The sequence below is a fragment of the Lactuca virosa genome, chromosome 4 (genome assembly GCF_052849685.1).
Source record: "Lactuca virosa cultivar CGN04683 chromosome 4, Lactuca_virosa_CGN04683_v6, whole genome shotgun sequence".
In the NCBI taxonomy this organism is placed as follows: domain Eukaryota; kingdom Viridiplantae; phylum Streptophyta; class Magnoliopsida; order Asterales; family Asteraceae; genus Lactuca; species Lactuca virosa.
The window spans coordinates 41,502,715-41,514,767 of record NC_136429.1 but is presented as its reverse complement, the minus strand read 5'-3'; the positions used below and the strand labels follow the sequence as shown (position 1 = coordinate 41,514,767).

The following is a 12,053-nucleotide window of genomic DNA, read 5'->3' as shown; positions in this document are numbered from 1 at the left end:
ATAAGTTGAAAATCCAAATAACAAAAATGATACCGCACACTTAAATATCCAAATACGATGGTTGACATTATTATTAATGGTTGGAATGTGGTGAATGAGCAAACTGAGAAAACTATGAAATTTTTGTAGAAAAATGAAAATTAAATAGTTGGCCTACTACCTCATTTTATTAATCTATCTTATGTATACATTGTGTTTAGATCAATACATGGTGTTTGTATATCGCGATTATTGATTCTTTAGTATAATCATAATAATTACCAAAATAAAATTTAGGATTTCATTTTAATTTAAAAAAGTTTGAAGTTGTGTGGTACTCAATTGGTTACTGAATTTATGATCTTAAAATTATATAAAATCTCTTTTGTGTTGTTAGGAAATTTGACTTCACATGTCTATCTATTCAACTCCTAACTTTTGGTAATTGTTTTATGTAACTAAAATCGAAAAACTAATTAAACCAATAATATTAAAAAAAAGGTTTTGGAGCTAGAAACTGTAAATTTTCCCAAATGTAGACAAAACATTTTGTTATTATTTATATTACACTCGTGAAAAAAAAAATATACTATACAATTTCATTGTATGTGTAATGGTTTAAAAAAAATGTTTTATGCGTAAATCAATACGATGCAAAAGTTAAATGGTTGTCTATTATTTAAACTAAAAGAATATAATTATGTTTTTTATGCCTTGACGAAATTAAGCTACATGAACTTGATGTAGTGAAGAAATAGCTTTTACAACTACTTTTTTTTATTTTTTTTATTTTTTATTTTTTATTTTTATTTATAAATATACATGGACAAAGAATTGTCCAATCATAAATAAATTTAGGCATAACAATAACATTGTTTAAATCGATATCTATGTTTAAACTAAAAGGATATAATTACGTTTTTTATACAACTAGTCTTGAAATAAAAAACATTTTAGGTCTAAACTGGAAAAAAGTACAAAATGTAAGGTCTTTTATGAAATAAAAATACTTAATTTCCCTTTTGGTGACCTGTTAGGGTCTAAAATAACAAGTAACAATTAAAAATTGGGTCTTTTTCGGAAAAGAAAAAAAATTAGGTCTAAAAAGAAAAAAAAGTCAAAATATAAGGTCTTTTATGGAAATAACCCTTAACTAAACCTATTAGTAAATAACCCTAATCACGGAGTAGATTTCGCCGGAAAATAGGTTGGTCAGAGAAGAGGGGGACGACGGTGGTCTGGTCGGAGAATAAGAGGGAAGGGAACGACAATGTTTGTTTGGAGAAGAATGTCATCTTCCCCACTAGTTGTATATCACACCAACGACATCGACACCGACCCCAACCATAACTCTCATCTCTGAAACACCGACACTAACCCCAACCATCAACTCCAGTGAATACCACACACATATGTCACCTCCCAAACTCTCTCTTTGATCCACTACCGTCTGTTTCCCTCTTTTACCGTCTAAACTTTCCTGACGATCTAGCTTCCCAAACGATTTCAGTGATTTGTTCACACGAGTTTAGAGGAGAAGACAACTGAAGTTGCAGGTTTCATGGCAGTGGTAGGACAATTGGTTTTAAGAGTTTGTGTCCGGCTATAATCTTCCACTAACCCTCTCTTCTCTCTTCTTTGTTTGATCGATTTTTAGATCTAGGGTATGGATTCGGTAAATAAACACATATATATATATAGATCTCTTTCAAATGTAGTGTTGGATTCAGGTTTAATTTTAGGTTTTTTTAATTTACAGGTGCATGGTGTTGTTTGAACGGAGGTGGTTGGTGTTGTTTGCTGGAGGTGGCCGGTGGTCGGAGGCGGCCAGTGGTTGAAGGTGACTGGTGGTCGGAGGTAGCAGGTGGTCGGAGGTGACGGGTGGTCGAAGGTAGTTGATGACCGGAGATGGTTGGAAGGGAAATTTCATTTTCTTAAAGTTATAATTAATAAAAAATAGTTGTTAAATTATAAACAATTGAAAAGTAAATGAAAAAGAAAAAGAAAAAGGCAAGATAGTCATTTTAACCAACGAGGATGAAGCTTACAACTTTTAACCAAATAGGGACGGTCCGTGTTAATTTTGAAAATATGGACTAAACGTATCTTTTGGCATCTGCACGAAGGATGATTCGTATAATTTACTTTAAATCGACAAATCATAGGGACCATTTTTGCAATTTTGTCTTTCTTTTTGCTGTCAACATGTACATAACCCAATTGTATGAGTTGCTTTCTTAATTACTCCCAAAAAAGAAAGGTAAATTACCGTGCATTTATCAAAACGCATATTTAGCCCATATTTTTAAAAATTAACTCGGATCATCCCTAAGTTTGTTTTTTCTTGCACGCTTAGCCCTATGAACATAAAAATACTAATTTGCTCTTAACAATTTATTTTTTAATTTTGTTTTATTTACATATCATTTTTAGAATTTTTTCTTTAAAAAAAAACAAAAACAAATATTCTCACCAACCACACCCCTCACTCTTCCCTTACTTCTTCAGCCAACAGCCTCCTCCCTCCCTCTGCACATCCTTCGTCTTCTCCGGCAAGCTGAAAGAAATCAAACCAGAAATCGAGGTCGACTCCTAGTACACATCCGCCGACTCCCTTCAACCATATTCATTCCCTTCCCCGATATTTCTATCTCCCTCTCACACTCTGTAATGATTGGACATCAATTTGTAGTTTTTGTTGCTATGAACTTCATTAAGTCCTTTCATATAGTCGATCCTGAAACCAGAAATCAGAGAAAGCGGAAAATGATGATGTTCGATTCCAAAAACGCTTTGTCTTCTACATGTTCGATTCCAGAAACGCTACTACGACTCACCACCGTTCACCTCCCAAAAAACCCCAAACCTTCAAATCAAACCATATCAAATCGGAAAATCCAAACCTCAAATCTGAAAACCCACTTGCAAAAATTGAGCATCGGTGATGTATAAATGAAGAAGATCAATGGGTGAAGGTAAGAGAGAGTGGGCTAAAGAAACCACATGTCACCGGAGAAAAAATCGAGAAACCACAGGTGACCATCTCTGACGACTTGAAGCTTGGGGACGTCAAGCATTCAGCAATGTTGGCAGAGCCATGGTTGCTATGGATGTGGAATTAAATAAGTTCGAATCCCAAGCATGCTCTCCTCTTCGAATCGTCTTCGAAATCATCATCAGCCAAGAACAAGCAAGAATTATGCAACAAAACTCCAGAAACAATCAGAATCCTTTCGTTTGAGGTTGCGCATGTGATATCGAAAATCGTTCACCTTTATAAGAAATCTACAACAAAACTCCAGAAAAAGAAATCTGCTTCGGTGAGGTCACCGTCTCCGGCAACCGATGGTCTGGTGGTCCATTTGTAGTGGTGATGATGACGCTTAGGACTCGTCTAAGAGAAAAATAAGGACAATATATAGTAGGTTAGATTTTTAGGGTGGGGGTATTTTTTTCTATTTTTTAAAAATAATAATAATAATAATATAATAACATTAATTTAATTGGAAAAGAAATGCATAAAAGGAATTATGGTCATTTCAGATTTGACATAGACTAAAAGCACAATAAAATTGCATATAAAGACAAAGCTTACAAGTTTAACATAAACAATAAAATTGCATATAAAGACAAAGCTTACAAGTTTAACTTAAACAGGAGACTATCCGAATTAATTTTTAAAAATAAAAACTAAACATACGATTTGACACATGACAACTGATAACTGATGTAATTACCAAAGAAAAAAAAAATAATAACCACCACCAAAACACAACAAAAAATGAAAAACAAACGCTTTTGGGATCCCCATAAAATGCTTATAGAAACACCTTTTGTTTAGAGTTATTGTAGACAAACATTAAAGTCCATAACATGAAAAGTGTATTGCTACTTAGAAACTCTTAACAATATGTCAATATCATTGTGGTTATCGACTCAATCTTTTAGAGGGCAAATTAGTATTCTTGACGAGCTACAAGTATTGTAACTTTCATGAAGGCCGACTATATAAGATATTGTCGTTAGTACTTACTTAGATTCCTATAGAATATTGAGATTCATAAATTCCTTTCCAAAAAGCCCTCGGTCTCCAACAACTTCTGGTTTTTAATGATTGATAGTTGATATACCACATACATCCACTTTTCCACTTTTTCAATGCTAAAAGGTCACTTTAGATAATCGATAAATAAGAACATTTTTGTCATAAATTGAGTCCAAAATTTATACTCCCTCCTTCCAAATCCCAAATGGAAACCAACCACTCTCTCTGCCTTTCTAACAACTTAAGTTTTCTATTTAAATAAAACGTATCAAGTACTCCATGGATCAGCCTCTGTCCTTACTTCCGAGGGCTCCACCACTTCCGTCTCCGTTGTTTCCGATTCCGATTCCGGAGCTGATTCCGACGTTTCACCCGCCGCCTCACTTTCCTCCACTCGTCCCCATCTCCCGCCAAGAGCCACCGCCATCATCTCATAAATCTTTCCCCCCAATTCCGCCGGACTATCAGGCTATTATTATAAACACATTTAATTAATTCACAATTTCACAAGAATCAAGAATGTAGAAAGAAAATCAATCTTTCTTTTTTTAAAATAAAAAACTTACAGTGAATCCACTAGAGATCAAAGCCGTTTCATATAACAATTCCACAGCCCTTTTTGCTTCAGTACTTTCTGGTGCATTTTTACATGCAGCCTAAAACATTTATATATCAAGTTAGTTACTAATAAATAATAAATAATATAATCAATAAATAAATGTGTCAAAACTCAAAAATAGAAATTTATTTACGTTTAAGTCCTTGATGATTGGATGATCAGGGTTGACTTCCATTATTCTTCTTCCTCTCATGAATTCCAAGGTTGATGTGTCACCAAGTGTTTGTGCTCTCATTAGCCTGAACATTATAAATTAATTAAATTCAATTAATAAAAAATTTATAACCACAACTTTTTATAAAAAAAAATAAATAAATAAAATATCAACCTTTCCATATTAGCAGACCAGCCAAATTTTCCAGAGACAAGGACACAAGGGGAAGAGCTCAAACGACTTGAGATTTGTACTTTTGCTACTTTATCACCAAGTTGTTGCTTCATCCAATCACACAGAAGGATATACTCTTGCTTACTTTCTCTTTCTTTAACCTCATCAGTGTCACCTGCAATATGACCAAATGACCATTTTACCCCTCCACTCCCAACAAAAAACAATTCACTACATTTTATTTACACTTACCAAGCTCTAGATCTTCCTTGCTGACATCTACAAATTTCTTCTCTTTATAAGTCTGAAGATTCTGAATTGCCACCTCATCAATAGGCTCCACTAAATATAACACCTAAACAAAATAAAAACATTTAATCATCCATGTTATAACCAATAAAACATAGTCAAGAAAGATTTGATTAAAGATCCATAGATACCTCAATATCCTTCTGCACTAATTTCTCCAAGAAAGGTGCTGACCTGGCACTTTGCAAGCTGTCAGTTGCAATATAATATATTGCATTTTGTTTCTCATCCATGTTATCAATATACTGATCTAGACTTATCAATTCCTCTTCACTTTTAGAAGAGAAAAATCTCAACAATGGTGTTATTCTTTTGTGATTTCCAGTGTCTTCAATGCATCCTAACTTCACAAACTTCCCGAAATTCTCCCAAAACTTCCTATAATCCTGAAATAAATCGATCCCACTTGAGTTCATGATTCACATTAAAGAAAAACAAAACAAGAAAACAAAATGTTTGATTGTTAACCTCTTTGTTTTCACTATCAGCAAGTTCTTGAATCATGTCAAAAGTCTTCCTAACAAGTCTCTTTCTCATTATTCTTACCTGAAGTACAAGAAACAAAAGGTTTGTAATACTATTTATATTAAATTTAAATATTTAATCAGTTAAAGATGTGATTTTTAGACATACAATTCGACTTTCTTGAAGAATTTCTCGTGAAACATTGAGAGGAAGATCATTTGAATCCACCACACCCTTTACAAAGCTCAAGTATCTTGGAAACTGCATATCAAGATTTTACAAATTAGTCTCTTTTTTATAATTATGTCATGATTTTCACATGTTATTAAAAAAAAAAAAGACTTACAAGTTCACCATCAAAATCATCTGAAATGAATACACGTTTCACATAAAGACGAATATTTTTTGTTTTGGGATTTACTACATCTTCATTGTTCATTGGAGCCATTCCAGGAATGTAAATCACACTTCTAAACTCCACTTCACCCTACAAAAAAGAAAACAGTAAATAAATATATAGATTTAATCATTTAAATTTAATAAATCAATCTAGAAAATGTAAGAAAAAGGTAGAACAAGTACCTCTGTGGTGAAATGAGTGTATGCAAGAGGATCAAGAAACTCATTGAATGTCTTCTTGTAAAACTCACTGTATTGATCTTTTTCAATTTCTTTAGGATTCCTCATCTGCATTTCAATTATATAAATTAACAAATTGTTAAGCAAACAAGTGGCTCAAAAAGTTTTTTTTTTAAAAAGAAATTCACTTTTTTAAATTACCCAAATTGGTTTTGTCTCATTGGCCAATTCCCAATCCCAGTATTTTTCAGTTTTTGTTTTCTTCTTCTTCTCACCCTGGAAAACAAGCATTACTTTTTTTTTATAAATAAATCATATAAAAGCAACAAATTTTCATTTAAGCTTGAATTAGACACTTTGGTTTTTTAGTTTTTACCTCTGATGGTGTTTCTTCACCCTCTTTTGGTTCTTCCTCCTCTACCTGAAAACAAATTTCAAATCATACTTACTTTTAGCTAAATTTTCATTTTGTGGGTCCCTCATGACACAAACACATTAAAAAAAATTAGTAATTTACCTCAACTGTTCTTGATTTCTCTTGCCATGTGAAAATCGGGAAAGAAACAAACTGTGAGTAGTTTTTAACCAAACCCTGAACTCTACTTGGCTCAGTGAACTCATATTTGTCATCATCCTACACAAAACAAAACAAAATTAAATTAAACAAAACTAAAACATTAATTGAACTTGAAATAAATAAAATAAAAGCAAAAAAGATTGAACTTTGTAAGATTTGAAGGACCTTTAAAAAGAGTGTTATTTCTGTTCCTCTACGAATCTGTTTTTCAGGATCAGTTTCTTCTCTAATTACATATGAACTACTCTCAGCTGCTGCTTCCCAGATGTATTGTTTGTCTGACCTTGGACTCTTGGTGGAAACAATCACCTGTTTTTATAAAATATTTAGAATCATTTTTCATTGACAAATTATGAAAGTAAGAAAATGGGAAAAGGGTGTTAAGGACCTTTTCAGCAACCAGAAAAGCCGAATAGAACCCAACACCAAATTGACCAATCAAACTGTTATCATTTCCAAGATCCTTGTTCTCCTACACAAAAAGATTCAAGATTTTATACAATTAACCGATTAATGTAATGTAGTACATATTTGTTAATGATTTATATGAAAATAAAAGGTAAGGTACCTTGAGAGCATTCAAGAACTTTGAAGTTCCACTTTGAGCAATGGTTCCAAGGCAGTCTATTAGTTCTTCTTTGGTCATTCCAATACCAGTGTCTCTACAAAAAGGGGGGAAAATAGTTTGTAAATCTCTTATAATTTATAAAGAAAGCTTCAAGAATCGAGATAAGTAAGTAATCTTACGATATTGTGATTGTCCCTTTTTCTGGATCAGGTTTAATTCGGATTTCTAGCTCACCAGCATCTCCAAGTAATGAGGGATCCGTTACACTTAAGAATCTCAGCTTATCAAGAGCATCACTTGCATTACTGAAGAAGGTTTATTATTAGAACTTTTGTTTTTAAAAATGATAAAAGATGGAAATCAAGCATGAAACGTGTAGACTGTAGAGATGTTTTTACCTCACAAGCTCCCTGAGGAAAATTTCTTTGTGGCTGTATAAACTATGAACTATCAGATTCATTAAGCGAGAAACCTGTATCCAGAAGTTCAGATTTTTAAGCTTCATAAGCACGAAAAAGTACCTTACAATCAATAAGAACAAAGTAAAATCGTTTTGTTCGAACAAGATTATGAAATTATGTCATAGATAAAACGAATGGATAAGAAAGTATGAAATGAACTAACTTCAATTTCAATCAATCGAAATATCGACAACATCTTTCAATAGAGAGAGATGATTAAAGATAACCCTAAAAAGTTATGAAATTGGGTATAACCCAATTTCAAACCAAATAACTAATGAAATTGTAAGAAACAGACCTCCGCTTGGTATTCATGCTTCTCGCCGGAAGCCTCAGGGGCTTCTTTTTCAGCAACCGCAGAAGCCTCGCACTTCACCACGACACTACTACCTCTTTTGTCGACTTTCCACTTCAACCCAGAGCAAGAAAAGCTGTTGTTTTTCAATTCATTTTGATGCAAAAACGCACTTCTCAAAGACAGACGATTATGGGTATTGTTTCTAGATGAAAAGAGTGGAGAATAAGGGAGTGAGGCTACAGAAGCCGGGGTTAAACTTCTGCTCAAAACAGGAGCCATAACACTGAAAACCCTAAAAAGAAGTTCTGTTCAATTGAGAGGCGATAGTCGGAAGAAGGAGTGTGAAGGATTAAAGGGGGCCGCAAAAACCCTCGAGGGTAGGAAGAGGGGTTTTAGGGGAGATGAAGAGGATTCTAGAAGTTGGCCGGCTATTTTTGGAAGTTTTCCCTTCTTGAAATTGTAAGGTGGAGATGGTGCCATTTCATCATCCTTCACATTATCTTCAATAATCATCAAATTATTTTATTTTTATTTTTTTTACTTTTGTCGAACAACAAATATTTGTTAAATGTTTACATCATACAAATGAAAGCAGTTTTATTGCTTAATTATGTATTAAGTATTAACTTGAGAGCTTGTGATTAGTTATATGGAAAAAATGTCATTACAATGAGGTTTCTCCGCTTTTGATGAATTATGTTTAAAGATTACCACTTTGAACCGTTTTTTGGTGCAAAAGGTTGAATGTTGAATTCATATGAATAAGACATCAAGAGGTAATCTATAGTATGAAAATTTGATGCAACTAGAGTGTTGATTGGGTATTGTAAAATGAGAAAGAGACATTGTGCTATTTTAGAATATACTCCACAATTTGGGAGGATAAAGAAAAATCCTTTCAGATTTAGTCTTTAATAGCAAAACATAATTATGCTACAACCTTAAATTTTGGGTTAATTGTCATATACATGGATAAGGATGAGTCAAAGACAAATGAAATTGGAAGTTTTAAAGAATTCAACATCAACATTAGTGTTAGGCATGTAGAAATGCAAAGAATTATGCATTAAATGAAATTGAAGGAACCTTAGATTCATATTATGAAAAATTAAGGAGTTATGATCATAAGAATTTGATATCTAATTTGGTTCAACGGTAAAGATAGATATAAATATTATTCTAATTCAACATTAAATTTTCAAAGATATATGTGTTGTGTGAAAGGGTGTAAGGGATGGTTGGATTTAAGGATGAAGAAAAATAATTTGTGTAGATAGTTGTTTTTAAGAGCATTTTTAGTGGTGAGTTACTATCGATATTGGATAGGGACTCTAAAAATTAGATGTATACTCTTGTATGGGTTGTAGTGTTGGAATAGTGTTTAATGTGAACTAATTTGTAAGACTTTTCATTAATAGTAGAGTTCTTTTTAGGTTGCTATCATTGATCTAAATAGTATTAGAATGTTATGATATATATATATATATATATATATATATATATATATATATATATATATAATTTATTAATTGTGCATGAGATGGTAAATCAATTAGAAAGTAGTTTGGAATTAATTTAGAATAAATTCAAAGGGCTTTGATTAAATGTTAATTATTCAATAATTGAATAATGGAAGGTTTTGAATCTCTTAAAAGGGGTGGATGAAAATCTCAAGAGATCGTCTCATGCAAGATAAAAGGAAGGAGATTTGAATTTTAGATATTGATTGTTATTTTTATCTAGTTGTCAATTCAAATAAGCTTTCTTTCCAATCATCAGAAACTATAAATACCTTTTCCTGGCATCTCATGAAATCGTCCCATTCTACACCTCTAGAGTTTATTTTCTCTCTTTATTCATTTCTTAGTCAAGCTCTATTGTTCTAAAGGTTTATATTTTAATATCATTAATTTGGAATTGTTGGGTGTGAACCATTAAAGATAATCTAATTTGGTTACACTTCATTAGCTTGGAGATTTCGAAATCATCATCAAAGGTTCTTCGAGCAAATTGGTTTTGCTAAATGTTAGTATTTCTTGATCCCTCTTGTAGTTGTTCGTATTATTTAGGTTAAATATTCTTGTATGTTTTAGTTGTTCATTTGCCTTAGATTAATATACTTGTTTTTGCTGTGAAATAATAATTTAGGGAAGTATATAGAAAACATATCAGTTGTATCAGGGTCAATATTTAAATTGTTACATAAAGCTTGAGTTATATTTTTGTTTGATTGCTCTTATGAAGAAATCAATATTTTGGAGTGTTATGGTTTAAAAATTGGTTTAAAATGTTTTTGATACTTATTTCCAAAAGGATTTGATTTAACCTAAGGCATTATCTCCGATTTATTAAATTTCCAAGATCCAAGATAATTAGAAAGCTTGGAATTTTTTAAATCAATTAAGGGATTTTTGAAATCATGGAGCTTCCAGGATAATCTTGAATAATGTTGATCAGTTTATTTGAAATCATTTCCATATTGGGAAAATCTGAATAATTAAATGGTTAAGGCTTTTAAAGGGATAACTAACTTAAATAGTTGAAATTATTTTGGTAATATATGTAAAATCGAAATCTTATAGATATTTGAATTAAATTAATCATTATCATGATTTAAATATTTAATCGGTTAATTACTTAAACATGGATAATTAGGATTAATAAGTTAATTCAAATTTAATGTGTGTGTGTGTTTGTGTGTGTGTGTGTGTGTATATATATATATATATATATATATATATATATATATATATATATATGCGCTTAGGTTATTGTGCTCTAACTAATTATTGTGTGGATGTAGGAATGATTGTGGACTAATCATTTTAGTTATTTTATGAAAGACATTTATCCATATTATTAAATTAAAAAAATAGAATAATATCATTTAATTAAAAGAAGGGTACAAATATAATTTGAGCTAACTACTTCTTTGTCCTATAAGAGATACAATGTGATGTAATTCGTATTGATGAATATCTGAAGTTGGCTGTAATCCGAAGTTTAGTAGATTAAGTGATTCTATGTTTGTACTATTTTGTCTTTATGTAATGTGTCTTTAGTTCAGTAGCGCATGTAGGAGACAAGAGTCAACCACACCGATGTGTCAGGTGGTTGATTTGTTACTAGATTTTTAGTACGAATGTCTCCTCGTATGATTGGTCCTCAGATAGTATATATAGGGCCCTTCCCCATGTAATTCCTTATCACTTTCACTTTTGGAATATCAACTCAATAATCATTTAGTCAATCATTTTCTCTAACATTCTTCTTGTTTTTTGTTCATTGTTCATACTTTAATTTAATATCTTGAGCACTTTGTTAAGTTATCATCTTCAAGCCTTGACCGATTCATCTAGAATTGACTGGAATATTTATTAGCAACCATTGTCGTTGTTTAATTCAAGGTTTGAGTTTTCAAACCTTGTCCATGCAATCATTTTCCTTACAAAAATCATCATAACGGTTCAAGCCCTTGCATATAAATTTAGTATGTGATGAAAGTATTTATTTTATTTTATTTTTCTCAGAAAAAACATATCCTTGAAATATTTACTAATTTTGCTAAGTTGTTTTTCCAACAAAACCACTCCTTATGGAGTAATGTGGGTTAAAGTTGTTTTTACAAAAAAACCAACAAATACTTCCTAAATTTGCTAAGTTGTTTTTCCAACAAAACCAACAAATACTCCTTGTTGAGAATGTCTTGCAAACGATGTCTTGAGAAATTTGTAGCCATCTTTCATTATTCTATCATTGTGCATTCAAATTTGTTCCACGATATTTCAATGGTATATTATATTTTTTCACAAGACGAGATATTTA

The 12,053-nt window shown here is 31.7% G+C and overlaps 1 protein-coding gene across 1 annotated transcript; it reads right to left on the bottom strand.

The window, feature by feature from the left end:
- Positions 1-4,130: 4,130 nt before the first annotated feature.
- Positions 4,131-8,663, bottom strand: CR88 (Chaperone protein htpG family protein). Its single transcript, XM_079041193.1, has 19 exons — positions 8,229-8,663; positions 7,868-7,941; positions 7,649-7,774; positions 7,470-7,563; positions 7,290-7,373; positions 7,067-7,210; positions 6,842-6,958; positions 6,701-6,745; positions 6,526-6,600; positions 6,328-6,432; positions 6,092-6,232; positions 5,914-6,006; positions 5,749-5,826; positions 5,412-5,666; positions 5,224-5,326; positions 4,972-5,146; positions 4,777-4,882; positions 4,591-4,680; positions 4,131-4,493 (listed from the first exon to the last, which is right to left on the bottom strand). The coding sequence occupies exons 1-19, from the start codon at positions 8,505-8,507 to the stop codon at positions 4,293-4,295; spliced, it is 2,385 nt and encodes a 794-aa protein (XP_078897319.1). The 5' UTR covers positions 8,508-8,663; the 3' UTR covers positions 4,131-4,292.
- Between the last annotated feature and the right edge of the window lie 3,390 nt (positions 8,664-12,053).